This window comes from Nyctereutes procyonoides, unplaced genomic scaffold (genome assembly GCF_905146905.1).
Source record: "Nyctereutes procyonoides isolate TBG_1078 unplaced genomic scaffold, NYPRO_anot_genome, whole genome shotgun sequence".
Lineage (NCBI taxonomy): Eukaryota > Metazoa > Chordata > Mammalia > Carnivora > Canidae > Nyctereutes > Nyctereutes procyonoides.
Window position 1 is genome coordinate 22,347,429 of NW_026575139.1, and position 16,879 is coordinate 22,364,307.

A 16,879-nucleotide genomic window follows, 5' to 3' on the forward strand; every position below is an offset into this window, starting at 1 on the left:
TAAGCATCACCTCTAGGCCAAACCAGTGATTTCATTATAGCGGTCCATTCAGAATAAGGAGGAATTAGAAGACAAAGTCTTTATTCTCCAAGGCCTTACCACCTTTGGGAGAGACAGAACCCTTTCTACACCATGCATGAAAACAACGAAGAACAATATAGAAAATCTGTTTCCAAGATTGTACTGACAGAAGAGTGCTTTAATCTTTTCAAATCTATAAGATTACGTGGGCCAAGGTTTTGTGGAGGCTCTGAACCTTTCTGTCAGACCTGTTAACTTTACAAAGTTATTAGTGTCCTGCAGTGCTTTCTTGTCCTTGCTTTTCACTCAGCTAGAGCGGTCAGGGGAACAGTGATATCTGATCCACTATGTGTTTTCAAGAGGTTACTGGTAGAAGAAATTCTTTTTAAGAAGAGGAGGGCTTATTCACGTATGAGGGCAAATGAATTTGAATTGTGTTTTTCCTAGAGCAGCTACCCTATTTTGTGAGGTTATATTGCCACACGTCAATAGATAAAAATGCCCTGCTCCCTTCTGCTTCTCCCCAGGTTCCTAGATAGAACAGAAGAGCTTGCGGTAAGTGTGGCCCTTTGTTTCAGTTGGGGACCTGTTTAACAGAAATCTAAGCCAAAACCCAGCCTCCGAGATCCCAGACTAGTTAACAGTATTCTTCCTTGGTATTGATTGTATCCAGAAGAGAAAGGCATCTGGGAAGCCTACAAACTTAATCCAAATGATGTACTATTTCTTTTTATATGCTCTTTTGATTGGGCTTATGAATAAATATTTCTTTGAATGACTAAAAAATGGCCTGATCAATTTGTAATTTGTTTTTTATTTTCTAATTGTTTCAGTTCCTGGTTTGTAGGAGCTTTTGGGTTTTGGCTTCTAATACTGGAAAATGTAAGCTAAGAGGGATGAGAAACCATATAGAGGCCAAGAAGGAGGATAGGTCAAGCTGATGATACACCCAATACACATTTCGGTGGAGAGCTCAGTGATTGAGTGTTAAAACAGATTTTTGGCAGATTTTTACCATTTTATTTTATTTATTTATTTATTTTTTTTAATTTTTTTTTTTTTTTTTTTTTTTTATTTATGATAGTCATACAGAGAGAGAGAGAGAGAGGCAGAGACACAGGCAGAGGGAGAAGCAGGCTCCATGCACCGGGAGCCCGACGTGGGATTCGATCCCGGGTCTCCAGGATCGCGCCCTGGGCCAAAGGCAGGCGCCAAACCATTGCGCCACCCAGGGATCCCAGATTTTTACCATTTTAGAATAAACTCATGGAATACAAGTATAAGCTGAAATCGTACCAAAAATTTCATTATATTATTAAAACTATAGCAATCCACTTTTAAAAATTTGCCATTATTGTGCAGGGGTTGGAATTCCTTAGCACCATCAATGGCAGGATTGTTCCTTTGGTCACTGCACACATGTTTGTGGTGAGATCAGTGCTCACATTCAGCTGGCACGTCTAATAATATTGCTAACCTTTGCACAGCAGAATATAATTAGGAAAATGTTTTTCAGTAACATTTTGTAAAAGGAACTTGTACTTAATATTTGAAGCATGGGAAAATCTCAGAAATCCTTTATCATAATCTACTGAAAATAATTGGCAGTCTGTAGCAGTCATTGGGAAAAGGTTTACACTTTTAATCTCCATAGATTTGAAACTGTAAGGAATTTTCTTCATACAGCATTCTTACAAAGTTTGTTGTTTTGAAGCTTGATTAGTGAAAATAAATGTGTTTTGGGTAACTCATTTTCCTCTAAAACTTTTTCTTATTTTATTCCTTTCTCTATTATTTTTTAATTGAAGGTGATGTATCATGCATGTTGTTGTATATAAATTTAGAGTTTTCCAACCTTACAAACTTCAGAATTGTCAAAGCTAATAGTCTGTTTTCAGTTTATCGTCAGAGCGGGAAGGTTATCTAAGTAGGAGTTTCTTCAAAGACTTAAAGCCAAAGTGGAATTGAACAATAAAAATTAATTATAGCTCTTAAAGATTACTTTAATACTAGGATTGGTTATATGCCAGATATTTTATGAAGATTAGATTATGATATAATCTCTATTATTCTGTTTCATATTATCATTTATATTTTTATACATTTGTTTCTAAAAGGATATAGTGTCCTTCCTAAACCCAGTTCATTCTCTTAATATTCATGTTAACTGTCAATCTGTTTATTTTTTAATTCTTGGGAAGTTTTTTTTTTTTTTTTTTTTAAGATTTTCATTATGTGAGAGAGAGAGGAAGAGGAGTAGAGGGAGAGGAACAAGCAGATTCTGTGTTGAACATGGAGCCCAACGCAGGGCTCGATCTCAGGACCCTGAGATCATGACCTGAGTCAAAACCAAGAGTCGATGCTTAATGACTAAGCCACCAAGGCACCTCAATTCTTGACAAGTTTTTAATAATTGTACATAAAATTGCAGTTTTTACGATCATCATTAATTTCTTCAGCCCTTGTAATAAAAAAATAGGGATTTAAACCTCAGTTCTTTTTTTAGAATTCCAAAATAGAAAGCCCATAAGGAGATTTTCTTTCAGAGTTATATGTAGAACCTATAGTAAGTATTTAAATGTGAATCTTTAGGTGTCAACAGTGAATCAGAAGACATGACTTATTCATGTTACTGATGTTAATTACTAGATATTTACAGGATCATGCTATCATTGATTATAAGGTCAAAGATGCCAAAAATAATGTTGAAGTAAGCATTTCATTCTTTGGCCTTTCAAAGGCTAAGGTTAGGGTTAGTGAAGCAAAAGTTGGTTTTAGTGAGGCTAAAGCCAAGCTTCCAAGTAAAGCTAGGTGCTTGCCTACTCAGTGCCTTGTTATAGGCCAGCACTGAACTTCCCATAGAACTTCCCACGATGATGGCAGTATTCTTTATCTGTGCTGTTGGATATGGTCCAACTAGTCATGTGGTAAAATGACTACTGTAATTAAGGATCTGAATTGTTTAACTTAATTTAAACGTAAATGTAAACCAAATGTGGGCATCAGTTACTGTATTGGATATTGCAGTTATAGATAAAGAGTGATTTTGAAGATTTTTTTTTTTAGGATTTATTTATTCATGAGAGACCCAGAGAGAGAGGCAGAGACATAGGCAGAGGGAGTAGCAGGTTCCATGCAGGGAGTTTGATGTGGGACTCAATCCCAGGACCCCGAGACTACACCTTGAGCCAAAGGTAGACACTCAACCACTGAGCCACCCAGGTGCCCTTGAAAATTTTTTGTCATCTATACATCCAGTGTGGGGCTTGAACTCACAACCCCGAGATCAAGTGTCACACGCTGTAATTACTGAGCCAGCCAGGCATCCCCGAAAAGCGATTTTGAATTACTCTTTACTCTCTCTCTCTACGTGCACACCTATCCACACCCACAGGAATCTCTGATAATGAAGAATTACGTTTTTAAGGATGGAAAGTCTACTTACATAGCTACCTCACCCTTAAGGAGACAAAATAGTTCAACTCCCCCCCTTCTCTTTTTCTTTCTTTCTTTTTGTAGCTCTCTCATTACCGTGAGCACTTGAACATTCAGGACCCTGAGAAACGAAAAGAATTTCTTAAGACCTGCGTTGGGTAAGTATGGGAGAGAAATGTTTTTAAGTATAAATCTTAGAGAACTGAGGAGACTAAATGAGGGTGGAGTGGATAGGCAGTTGAAGGGAAAGGCTAACAGTGGGTCATACAAACATCATTAAAGATGGTCTCATTCAGTGATTGCAGACGTTTTCAATGATGGGTAGTAAATTGAGAAAGGCAATCTAAAGAGTTTTTTTTCTACAGTTAATTTAATTTGAAAGACTGCCATTTGTTCTGGGATTTTTCCCCCCTCCCCCTCTCTCCCTTTTTTTATGATTTTATATTTTGAAAAGGTTGGCAACACTTTACCTTCCATGTTCTTTTCAGTGGTTACTGATCCTCGAGACCCCAGACCACAAGAACCACTCACTCAGCATAGGTGTTCATCCAGGATATAAGACCCTGTAAAAAACAGCCCCACATACTATTCTCCAGTGATGAGCACTCACTGCTCTTGGAAGTAGCTTGTTCTTTGTCAGACAACCTTCATTATTGTTAAATGCTTTGTTATATTGAGCTGAAACTTGCTTCCTTCTATCTTTCAAGACATGCAGAGCATCTACCCAGGAGGCCTTAATCCAAGTTCAATATTCACAGTTGCTTTAGTCATTCCTCATGGGACAGGAATTCTAGGATTCATATTTAGAAATTTGTCTTTGTCCGTGTAATCCTTAATTTTAACATTACCAAATACTGAGCTATGTCATAGTGGCCTCTGGTGAAAAAGAGAAAAGTTGGAATAGTGAGGTAACTGAAACCTATTGCTGTTTCTCTTTATCTCTTCTAAAACTTGGCTATGGCTCACACTTAATCTGGGATAGTGTAACTGAGTTTCAGAAATCTTCCAGGAGTGACTGGAGTGCAGGACTAAGGCAGCACTTTTTAAAGGAGAGCTCTGTGAACTGCAAGCCTAAAATCTGGCTTCGGTTCCTAGCTTTACATCTTGGTTTACCACGTATGAGTTTTAGGCAAGATACTGTTTGTCCCTCAACTTTTTCATGTGTAAATGTAGTGTTGAAGATGGGATCCTTGATATCTGTGTCGATGTCTGAGATCTTTAGTGATCTATACATGTACCACCATGCCTGGTAATTTAATTTTACCTTATATCTCTGCAATAAGAAATGACTAACAAGGGACACCTGGGTGGCTCAGCGGTTGAGCTTCTGCCTTTGGCCCAGGGCGTGATCCCAGAGTCTTGGGATTGAGTCCCACATCAGGCTCCCTGCATGGAGCCTGCTTCTCCCTCTGCCTATTTCTCGGCCTGTCTCTCATGAATAAATAGATAAAAGCTTTAAGAAAAAGAAAGAAATAACTAACAAATGTAAGTATCCCTTATGTAGAGTTAAGCACTGACATTAAGCTAGGACAGGAACCACAGTGCTTCACTGTGGATGATGGGCAGTCAGCCAAGCTCATTCACTCACTAAGTGATGTGTTTGTCAAACATTCCAACTCCCACAGTGAGAGGATTCTAACTCATTCCTCAGCAAAACCACTGATTACTATATATATTTTGTGGACTTTCAGGATCCCTCTTTTTTTTTTAAAGATTTTAATTTTTTAAAAGATTTTCATTTATTTATTTGAGAGAGAGAGAGAGCAGAGAGCACAAGCAGGAAGTGGGGGGAGTGAGGGGTAGAGGGAAAAGCAGATACCCCACTGATCAGGGAATCTGATGTGAGGCTCGATCGCAGGACCTTGGGATCATGATCTCAGCCGAAGGCAGACACCCAACTGCCTGAGCCACCCAGGTGCTCCAGATTTTATGTTGTTTTGTTTTTTTTACATTCGACATGGGACTGGAACTCACAGCCTTGAGATTAAGAGTTCCATGCTCTACCAACTAAGCCTGCCATGCCTCTCAGGATCCCTCTTGAATTGGCAAAACCTAAAATACAAAATCCCAGCCAAAGGTCTATTCTGTTTTCTGCTTTCTCTCTCTCTGCCTTTCAGGGATGCTGTAAAGGTACATTGGGATCAAATTTGTGAAGTGCCGTGAGCCTCTTATGCTTACAGTGGTGATTTGGTTTAGTTGGGTTTGTTGTTTCAGTAGAGAAAGAGGTACTAACCTTCTGGCTCTTTACCAGTTTGCCATTTTCAGCAGAAGATTCTGCACATATTCAAGACCATTATACCCTCCTGGAACGACAGATCATTATTGAGGTTAGACTCCTTGTCTCTACATTTTCTGCTTCGATATCAGTGCTCAGTGCCATTCAGCATGTAGGAGACCTCTATGCTCTGCCGTATATGTCATTTCCTGTTACATTCTCTAAGAGTCTTTCATTTCCTCTTTATATGTTAGCACTTTTCCCTTCATTGTTCTCAGGCATCCTTTTTCTTCTCACTTGCAGTTAACCTGGAAGTGTGTTTTCTCTCCCTCCCAGAACTCGTTTCATCCTTACTTCTCCAGTTTTCCTCCATTCAACATGAATCTCATCATTTTACAGATTTTAAACTCCCCTGGTCTATCCTGGGCAGTTTCTTTTTCTCTTCTTTGCTTCTTCCCTAGGATAGGAAGCACGACTGCTATAGTATTTAATGTTTCTCTCCTGCTTCTACTCTGCAGACATTGTTTTTTTTTTCACTTGGTTCACTCACTACAGGCAAATGATCGACATCTGGAATCAGCAGGACAGACTGAGATCTTTCGGAAGCACCCCCGCAAAGCTTCTATCCTCAACATGCCATTAGTGACAACGCTTTTCTACTCGTGCTTCTACCATTACACGGAGGCTGAGGTATAGGCAAAATGTGAAAGACCCCACACACTCACTGCACAAGAGGGATATAGGTTGAAGCCAGTTATTTCAATGTGCTCTTAATGATGGGTATGTATAGTTCTTGGGGAAGTCCACCTGGAAGCTTTCCTGGCCCTCAGAAAGGATGAGCCATCAGGGAAAAAGAGATTTAAAAGGGTTTATGTGGCTTCTGGTGAGCTGGCATGCTGGCATTAGCACATTGTCTCCCCAGTGCTGGTCCTGCAGAGTCCCTGCTCAAAGGTCCATAATTTCAAATGGATTCACATGGTATAAAGAAGAGCAGCAAGGTGTTAAGTGTTTGTGGGTACTTAAAAATTGTTTCGAAAAGGTTCAATTTTTAATGATCATAGATGGGAATGATTATAATGTGTGATCAATCTTGTGATAGATTAGCATAAAATTGAGAAATACACTGTATATATTAATCCAGTCTTGTTTGCCAAGTTGTGGTGATATCCAGTTAGACCTGGTGGAATTTGTCTCTTAAATTAACTTCTCGGGACGCCTGGGTGGCTCAGCGGTTGAGCATCTGCCTTCAGCTCAGGGCATGATCCCACAGTCCCGTACTGGGCTCCCTGCATGGAGCCTGCTTCTCCCTTTGCCTCTGCCTCTCTGTGTGTGTGTGTGTGTGTGTGTGTGTGTGTGTGTCTCATGAATAAATAAAATCTTTTAAAAAAATTAACTTCTGGGTTTAAGTGGCTACAGAGAAAAATGTACAATGTCTAGGTAGTGGAAAGAAAGGCAGCCCCAGTGGCCCAGTGGTTTGGCGCTGCCTTCAGCCCGGGGTATGAGCCTGAAGACCCGGGATTGAGTCCCACGTCAGGCTCCCTGCATGGAGCCTGCTTCTCTCCCTCTCCCTCTGCCTGTGTCTCTGCCTCTCTCTCTCTCTCTCTCTCTGTCTGTTATGAATAAATAAATAAAATCTTTAATAAAAAAAAATGTTAGGTTGGGTAGTATTTGGGAAAGTCAGTAACAGTAAAATTCCTTCTCCACCTTCATCCTAGGGGACGTTCAGCAGTCCAGTCAACCTGAAGAAGACATTTAAGGTAGATATAAATTGGTCAGTGTCTGGTAAAGTAGTATGAGAGTAACTACATGGAGTGGATGTTGCCTGATAACCCTGCATGGGAAGTCCCTTGATATTCAAGGTTGGAAATAGAAAGAATGAGGGCAGCCCAGGTAGCCCAGCGGTTTAGCGCTGCCTCTGGCCCGGGGTGTGATCCTGGAGACCTGGGATCAAGTCCCGTGTCGGGCTCTCTGCATGGAGCCTGCTTTTCCCTCCGCCTGTGTCTCTGCCTCTCTCTCTCTCTCTCTCTCTCTCTCTCTCTCTCTCTGTCTCTCATGAATAATAAATTAAAATATTTTTTAAAAAAAGAATAGAAAAAATGAGTTTGTGGGAAGTGGGGGAAGACTAACTGAATGGCCTGCAGCAGTGCTGGGGGCTTGGGAGTGAAAAGGTTCTTGATGACTTGAGAAATTTGTGCATTTTAAGGGGCATAATCAACACCAGGGAATATTTTTGCCTGTCTTTTCCAGAATTCTCCCCTGAGGCATTTCTACTCCTCATTAATTCCCCTGGTCTCTGCTTTTTAGATTCCAGACAAACAGTATGTACTGACAGCCCTGGCTGCTCGCGCCAAGCTTCGAGCCTGGCATGATGTTGATGCCCTCTTTACCACGAAGGTGGGTACCCTGGAACTATTTGGTGCTACTGGGGGCCTTGGAGATAATCATCTTTTTACCCCATACCTCATGGGAATCTCACATTCTACTTACTGGTTTACATTTTTTCCTCCAACTTTTTGTTTTCCAAAATGTCAAACTGAAAGACAAGTTGAAAGAATAGTATGATAAACATACTAATAGTCTTAATTCATTCATTTATTAACATTTTTGCCATATTTGCTCTTTTTTCTTTTGCTGAACCATTTGAAAGTAAGTTGCAGACATCATGATACTTCTCCTTAAGCAGTTATTTCATTTATAACCACAATATTATTATCATTTTCAGGATATTTAACATTAATATTGTAAAATCATTGTATATATAGTCTGTATTCAAATCAGCTCTTAGAGCTTTTTGTTTATTTTTGTGTTTGTTTGCTGTCAGGATCTAATCAAGGATCTTGCATTGGTTGTCATGTCATATTTTAAATATCCTTTCTTCTATGAGTTTGATTTTTTTTGTTTATACCCTTTGTTAGGTTTTTGTTGTTGTTTGGGGTTCTGCTTTTTTTAAAATTTTATTTTTAAGTAATCTCCAAACCCAATATGAGGCTCAAACCTATGACCCTGAGATTAAGAGTTGCAAGCTCTACCTACTGAACCCACCAGGTGCCCCCTACCTGTTTTTTGGTGATGATGGTGGTGGTTGTTAATTATTTAGTTAGCTACATTGACTACCAAAGCAATACATGTCTGTGTCAAAATAAAAAACACTATGTGAGAGCGTAGTCAAATTACATGAATTTCCTTGTTCATTGCCCACATGCTCCTGTCTCAGTCCCTTCTGCAAGGCAAACACTCTTAAAAGTTCAATGGTTAGTTTTCCAGACTTTTCCTCATGATATACAAATATCCTTATGTAAATATAAACACATAGAAGATAGGATTTTTTCTACCCAGATTAAGTTTGATACTATAAGTATTATAAAATAAATTACTTATTTCATCTAGCCATATTTCACAGACTTTTTTCTGCCTGTGGATCTAAGAACTTATTTCACATGTCTGACCCTTTCTACCCTCATAATTTCTTGACTTTTCTGAAAAACTTATCTCTCTTCACTTCTCAATCTTCCACCTCCCATCCATCCACACTCACCACCACGTTATTCTAGTCAGACCGTAAAACGAATGGCCACAAAGTGTGTTGAGTCTGTCTTGCCTAGCTTCTGCTGCCCCATCTTCCCTTTTCAGAACTGGCTGGGCTACACCAAGAAGAGAGCACCCATTGGCTTCCATCGGGTTGTGGAAATTTTGCACAAGAATAGTGCCCCTGTCCAGGTAATAGCTCCTAAAGGGCATTAGGTACAGGATCCTCTAGGAGACCTACCTTTTAGACTCTTATTGGTCAGTGGTGGGAGACTTGACCTGCTCTGGTCTTAGCTGTAAGATAACAAAAAGGCTGTAGTTGACCTTGAGATAGAAAAGGCCAGAGAGGGAAGTTCTCCTCAGCCCTTTAGAAGTAATCCCAGACTGCCCCTCTTTGAGGAGCATCTACTGTGGTTAGCCTGTGTGAAGCACTGACATATTATTCAAATGATTGAAAAGGAATGCTCATTGAGAAAGGACATCAAGGAACAATGAGCATAGCACTGGATCAGATCTAGAGCACATCTGTTGTTTGCCTGGGTATCTAGCTGTAGGGTATGGTGGGAGTGGGCTCTTCCCATCTCTCCTGGGTGAGCATGGAAGTACTGCATACAGTCCACCTCATTCCCATTGCAGAACTAGTCCTATGGTTGATCATGAGAATTGTAGACACGAGATAGGAAGCTTTTGCCTTCCTCAAGATTTTTGTTGTCTTCTTTTTAGAGCTCCTTGTTTTATGGGTCTGGGAGTCATTACTCAGAAGTATCTTTTCCTATAGATATTACAAGAGTATGTTAATCTGGTGGAAGATGTGGACACAAAGTTGAACTTAGCCACCAAGTTCAAATGCCATGATGTCGTCATTGATGTGAGTCCCTAAGAAATAAGAACCCTGAGTTAAACCCTTAATGGAGAGTGGGGGATTATGATATTCTCTGCCCTAGATCTTGAGGTACTTTGAATTTAGACTTAATAGACAAAATGATCTGGCAAGAATCAGTTGGAGACCAGTTCTCTTGTATTATTTTCCAAGCCCTTTGACTGATAGCTCTTTGCTCTTATAATTATGTTGTACTCACAAAATTTATAGAACTGAATCCAGCCACATAAGCTCTGTAGATTTCTCTTCAGTAAGAAGTTCTGTAGGTGCTTTACCCCACTGTCATCCCACTATAACCTCTCAGCCTCTCCTTGAACCTTGACCCAATGTTGGAAGTGGCAGAAAGAAAAAGGCCCTCGTAGAGAAGTCTGATTGGAGGTTTTATTGTGTCTGTTGGTGTACAGACTTGCCGGGACCTGAAGGATCGTCAGCAGTTGCTAGCGTACAGGAGTAAAGTGGATAAAGGATCTGCGGAGGAGGAGAAGATTGATGCCATTCTGAATAGTTCGGTGAGCAGCTACAGCTTACTCCTCCAGTAGTCCCAGGAGACAGTCCCCATATTCACAGTATCACCAAGTATATATTCCCAAGGCCTGCATGGGATCACAGTTTGCTGAGTGTCATGGATACAAGGATCTTCTGTGGGCCTAAGGATCTAAAGCACTGCTTTGAACAGCAGAAATTACTCCTAAGTTGTGTGATGATCCTGGGGTAATCTGGGAACCTTAGGCTGAGACTTCACATAGCATCCTGGTGATCATTAAACATAGCAGGTAGGAGGTACTAGTCCAGGGAGTATGGTAACAATGCTGCAGATTCATAATATCCAGGTGGTAGTTTTCTGGGGCCAGGTATGACCTACCTGTTGGAAATAAGTGGATAAAACAGACTTTTGCTATTTGAGCAACACACCTGGCTCACCTCTCAGAGCATGAAATGGCTGAGCTTTTTGTTAATACGGAGCTTAGCTCCTTGTTACATATTTTGGGACCTACCATGGAAGGTAGGTAAGTCTTGGTCCTGTGGAGGGCAGAACCAGAATAAATGCCATAAATCAGGCTTATAAGGTACAGAAAAGATGTTCGATTCATCTTTGAATAAGCAAATTCCCCCACATATTAGAAAAACATTTTTCAACTTCCCTCTCCATTCTTCTTATTCTTACTTTATCTAGCTGTTCTGTTTTATTGTATTCCCTTACCTCTCTGTAAGGGTTAGTAGAAACGGATATTTGTTCTTTTTCACAGCAAATTCGATGGAAGAATTAAGTGGCATTAGCTACCCTGAAACCTGCCTCATTTCTTCCTTTCCTGTCTGTGAAAGTAGAGAGTGTCTTCATTGGGAGTTACAGTACCACACATCGCTTGGACCCATCAGCAACAGGCAGCGCCTGCTACTCTTAGGGCAGAAACCAGCGCCTGGGCACAGACAGCTTCAGACTGACCTAAGGAACGTCATCAAGAGGGCCAAGATCTAAAGCTTTGACTCATGAGGAAGATTCTCTCCACCTGGTGCTCACATGAAGGTGGGAATAGTTTCTAGATTGGGCCCATATTGGGCAAGATCTCACTTGGTCTGGGAAAAATGACTGCTCAAGAAAGGAAGTTACCAAAAAAAAAAAAAAAAAAGTTACCTAGACTAAGAGGTCAGGTGTCCTAGAGTGGCCACTCCATTCCTCTCAGCTAATTATGACCCTGGACTTGGTGCTGGATTTTGGCAGTTCTGCTCTGAAGTCAGAATAGAACCAAAATGGCTCTCTCCCAAGGGACCTCAGGAAGGGATGCCAGTATAGCGGAGACCTGTTGGAGGTGCCTTCACACCAGACTGCAGAGTCCTCCATGTAATGACAGAGATTGCCCAGACGTTTGTGTTTCTTTAACCACTGTCCCTCTGCTGCCCTAGTCTAGCCTCTACTGAGACTTGTGTTTCGTCTCTCACCTACACATCAAGATGGCCTGGTGCGGGAGATAAGGAACTCCCCATTATCTTTTCCTCTACTTCTCCTACCCAGACCCATAAACTTTTATGAAGCTCAGATTCAGCAGTGCTGGAGTGCTCTTCCCTTATACACAAATCTCATTTCACTAGGAGCTTCCAGAAGGTTCACCAGGGCTGAACTCAACAGCATTTCAGACAGGATATTAAGATGGAAGTTTTCATTTCACACTTGGTTTTCAATAAGATCTTCTGTAGTGCTAGCCTCCTGTCCTTTACCAATATTAGCCTCTCTTCTGTGACTGAACTGGGTTTTCCTGACATGCCTAGATTCATAATAAAGCTTTTTCCTTCTTGGTGCCTTCTCTTTCCCTCCTAGTTGTTTTGTGAAGAACAATGAAATAATTGCCCTGTCTCTTGGGACCACTGCGAATCTGCCTCAGTGACTGCATTCAGTAGTCTGTCAACATAAGTCATGGAGTAACGGTGTTTATGGCAAAGTATGGCTGTGCGGTTAACAGGGAGCACTGAGCTGGGAGACAAAAAACCCGGCCTCTTGTCCTAGCTCTACTGTTGATAAGCTGTGTGATGTTGGGTGAATCCCTCTCTTCCTGGACTCACTATCTTAACCTGTCATAGGAGGGTATGTTTCTCTGAGAGCTTATAGAATTTTACACTCCTGTGGTTGGATGAAGTGGTAGATGAAAAGATGTATAGAGGCACATAGCATGCTTTAAGGCATGTGGTTCTCGACTGGGGACAGTTTTGCTCCCAGGAGACCCCTGTCAAAATCTGGAGACACTTTGCTGCTACAACCAGTGGGTTCTACTAGTATTTAGTGAGTAGAAGCAAGGAATGCTGCTAAACATCCTACAATTAGGACAGCCCCCTCCAACAAAGAATTATCCTGTCAAGAATGTCATTAATGCAAATGCCGAGAAACTCTGCTTTAAGGTGATCAGACTTCATCTCTTATTCCTCCACTTTGCAATTCCAGATACCTTCATAGTTGTTCCTTCCTTAAGCATCCCTCTGGCTGTTGAAGAAACAGGAGTTTAATTTGCTAAATTGTGCTCAAGTTATTGGCTGATCGTCCAACAAACCATGGTGATTTTATTAGTGTATCAGGGTTCACTCAGATATGCGGAATCACTAAGAGTATGTCATCTGTCTATATGTGGAATTCATTACATGGATTTGCCCTTACTCAAGTATAGCTGTTTGTTAAACAATCTCTGGAAGTTTGTCTTCATAACTGGTGGTAGAGCTCCTTATCCGCAGGGTGGGCAGTGGGGAAGGAAAGATAGATAAAATGTGAGGGAAAGCAAGGACAAGATGGAGCCCAGGAGGATGGAGAGGAGCCCATGTCAGTTCTCACTACCCTCAATGTCAAGGAAGTGGGTGTCCTGAAGGCAAAGCTAGCTGGTGGCCTTTGTCAAGGAACTGAACACAAACCTGGCCCAAGAGTGTGAGAAGCTGTAGGAGGATCCGGGGGAAGTTGTAGCAATTGTAGGTCCAACTGCTGCTGCACACCAACAGGGTCACTAGCAGACAGAATACCTGCCCTGACCTTGCAAGCATCAACACAAACTGGATGCTGCTTCAATTCAAACTTCCAGGTCTTGCACAAAAGTCTCTTACGGCACACCCTAACTGGAAACATTCAGGGAAGGGTGTTCTGGAAAATGTAGTTCAGCCTAGCCAACTTGACATGTTACAAAGCTACAACCACTGGATCTGCATTTTTGAGAATGTATTAGTGAAGGATGGACCTAGAGTCCACACCTGTACAGGTTAACCGGTGCTGCATGGTCGTGCTGAGCAGGGAGGTTTTGAACTTCTCTTTTCTTCAGAACAATAACATCACATGCAACATTAGGATTACCTACTCAATGTTGTGATCAAAGGAAGTGTTTTCTCAGATTTGATAAGAACTTCCATGCTCTTTACTTCAAGTGCTAAGATTGAGTGACATAAGAGCCCTCCTTTGATGGTCAACTAATCTTTGACAAAGCCGGAAAATATCCAACAGGAGAAAGAAAGTCTCTTCAACAAATAGTATTGGGAAAACTGGACAGTGATGTGCAGAAGAATGAAACTGAGCCACTTTCTAATACCATACACAAAAATAAATTCAAAATGGATGAATGACCTAAATGTAAGACATGATACCATCAAAATCCTAGAGGAGAAAACGGGCAGCAACCCCTTTGACCTTGGCCACAGCAAGATGTGACCAGGCATATCTCTGGAGGCAAGGGAAACAAAAGCAAAAATGAACTATTGGGACTTCATCAAGAGAAAACGCTTCTGCACAGCAAAGGAAACTAAATCAAAAGGCAACCAGTGGAATAAGAAGATATCTGCAAATGACATATTGGATAACAGGTTAGTATCCTAAATCTATAAAGAACTTATCAAACTCAACACCCAAAAAACAATCCAGTTAAGAAATGAGCAGAAGACATGAATAGACCTCTTTCCAAAGAAGACCTCCAGATGGCTATTAGACACATGAAAATATGCTCAATGTCATTCATCAGGGGAATACAAATCAAAACCACAATGAGATACCACCTTACACCTGTCAGAATGCCTAAAATTAACAACTGAGGAAGCAACAAGTGTTGGCAAGGATGTGGAGAAACGGGAACCTTTGTGCACTGTTGGTGGAAATGCAAACTGGTGCAGCCACTCTGGAACACACTATGGAGATTACCCAGAAAGTTAAAAATAGAACTAACCTATGACCCAGCAATTATACTACCAGATATTTATCCGGAGGGTTAGAAATGCTCATTTGAGGGGGCACATGCACCCTAATGTTTATGGCAGCAGTATCAACAGTAGCCAAATTATAGAAAGAACCCAAATGTCCATCAGCTGATGAATGGATAAAGAAGAAGGTGTGCATATATAATGGAATATTACTCCATGATCAAAAAGAATGAAATCTTGCCATTTGCAACAACATGAGTAGAACCTAGAATGTATTATACTGAGATAAGTCAGAGAAAGACAAATGATTTCACTCATATATGGAATTTAAGAAACAGAACAGCTGAACATAGGGGAAGGGAAGGAAAAATAAGAAAAATGGAGAGAGACAAACTATAAAAGACCTTTACTATAGGGAACAAGCTGAGGGTTGCTGGAGGGGAGGTAGGTGGAGGATGGACTAAATGGATGATGGGCATTAAGGAGGGCACTTGTTGGGATGAGCACTGGGTTTATATGTGGGTGATGAATCACTGGATTCTGCTCCTGAAACCAGTGCTGCCCTGTATGTTAGCTAATTTGAATTTAAGTTAAAAATAAAATTAAAAACAGCCCTGCTATGAAAGGGATTAGAGAAGCTAGAGACGGGATCCCTGGGTGGCGCAGCAGTTTGGTGCCTGCCTTTGGCCCAGGGCGCGATCCTGGAGACCCGGGATCGAATCCCACGTCGGGCTCCCGGTGCATGGAGCCTGCTTCTCCCTCTGCCTGTGTCTCTGCCTCTCTCTCTCTCTCTCTCTGTGACTATCATAAATAAATTTTAAAAATTAAAAAAAAAAAAAGAGAAGCTAGAGACATGAAATGTTGCTTATATGGTTCCATGTACATGGAACATCCAGAAAAGGTAAATCCACAGAGACAGAGACAAGAAGCAGATTTGTGGCGCCAGGGGCTGAGGAGGGTGGTGGGCAAGTGGGGAGTGACTGCTTAATGCATATGGGGTTTCCTTTGATCAGGAAGATAAAAATGTTTTGGAGATAGAAGTCGTGGATATGAGTGTATTGTGAATGTACTGAATTGTTCACTTCTAAATGGCTATGTTATGTGAGTTTTACCTCTTTTTTTTTTTTTTTAATTTAAAAAGTGGATTAGAGTGTTGCCTCGCTGTTTCAGTCCATAGAGTGACTCTTGATCTCAGGGTCCTGAGTTCGAGCCCCACATGGAGTGTAGAGATTACTTTCCAAAAAGGTAGATTTCAGTAGTTTTGATTTCTGTTACCAATTTTGCCATTGCTATAATAAAATAAAGTTCTGAATATCACTGATTCTTTCCCCGACTTTATTGAGTTATAATTGTATAAAATTAAAAGTGAAATAAAAGTTGTATATATTTAAGGTGTATAACATGATGATTTGATATATATTGTGAAATGATTACCACAGTTAATTAACATGTCTGTCATGTCACACAGTTACCTTTTATGTGTATATGTGGTGAGTACATCTCTTAGCAAATTACAGGTATAGCATATAATTAACTATCATCACTATGGTGTACATTACATCTCCAGAACTTACTCATCTTATTCATTGTTGTCTTGAATTCAAAAAGAAGTAGTTTGGAAAATAACTCCTTAAGTAGTGCTGAGATCTCTATGATATTATAGTCTGGGAAAAATCTAGAAGTCCAGAACCTTCTGTTAGGAAAAGGAGGATCTCATACATCCCTGTTTGTAGTCCTCCTAGAAGTAGTGGAAAGGGGTGCCTGAGTAGCTCAGTTGATTGAATGTCTGACTCTTGATTTTGCCTCAGGTCATGATCTCAGGGTTGTGAGATCAAGCCCCGGGTCAGGCTCTACACTCAGCAGAGAATCTGCTTGAGACATTCTCCCTCTCCCTGTGCTCCCCCCACCTCAAATAAATAGATTTTTTTTTTTTTTTAAATGAAGTAGTGGAAAGAGTTCCTGTCCTCATGAGGCAGGTCTGAAAACCTCTGTGTGAGGCTGGCCCCTTTAAGGCTCAGAGACTGAAGTAATCTGGTAGCTAAGGAGTCACAATGATAACTTTCTTGGGTAATTCTCCCTGGAAATGTAGTTCTTACTCTCCAGGGCCAGAAGTACTGAGTAGTGCCACCTTCTCAGTTTGGTTAGTGAGA

General features: G+C 40.9%; 1 protein-coding gene across 3 annotated transcripts in view; it reads left to right on the top strand.

The window, feature by feature from the left end:
• VIPAS39 (VPS33B interacting protein, apical-basolateral polarity regulator, spe-39 homolog) overlaps nucleotides 1–16,879 on the top strand; it is a 32,526-nt gene that overhangs the window by 12,625 nt on the left and 3,022 nt on the right. For 2 of the 3 annotated variants that reach the window (XM_055304263.1, XM_055304264.1), the window contains exons 11-20: nucleotides 549–576; nucleotides 3,541–3,614; nucleotides 5,708–5,783; nucleotides 6,227–6,361; nucleotides 7,387–7,428; nucleotides 7,976–8,065; nucleotides 9,302–9,388; nucleotides 9,975–10,064; nucleotides 10,481–10,585; nucleotides 11,324–16,043. In XM_055304263.1, coding sequence (XP_055160238.1) covers nucleotides 549–576; nucleotides 3,541–3,614; nucleotides 5,708–5,783; nucleotides 6,227–6,361; nucleotides 7,387–7,428; nucleotides 7,976–8,065; nucleotides 9,302–9,388; nucleotides 9,975–10,064; nucleotides 10,481–10,585; nucleotides 11,324–11,344 — 748 coding nt within the window. In that variant the 3' untranslated portion in view covers nucleotides 11,345–16,043. Of the gene's footprint in view, nucleotides 1–548; nucleotides 577–3,540; nucleotides 3,615–5,707; nucleotides 5,784–6,226; nucleotides 6,362–7,386; nucleotides 7,429–7,975; nucleotides 8,066–9,301; nucleotides 9,389–9,974; nucleotides 10,065–10,480; nucleotides 10,586–11,323; nucleotides 16,044–16,879 lie in introns of those variants that run through there. The other variant, XR_008661684.1, reaches the window with a different exon arrangement.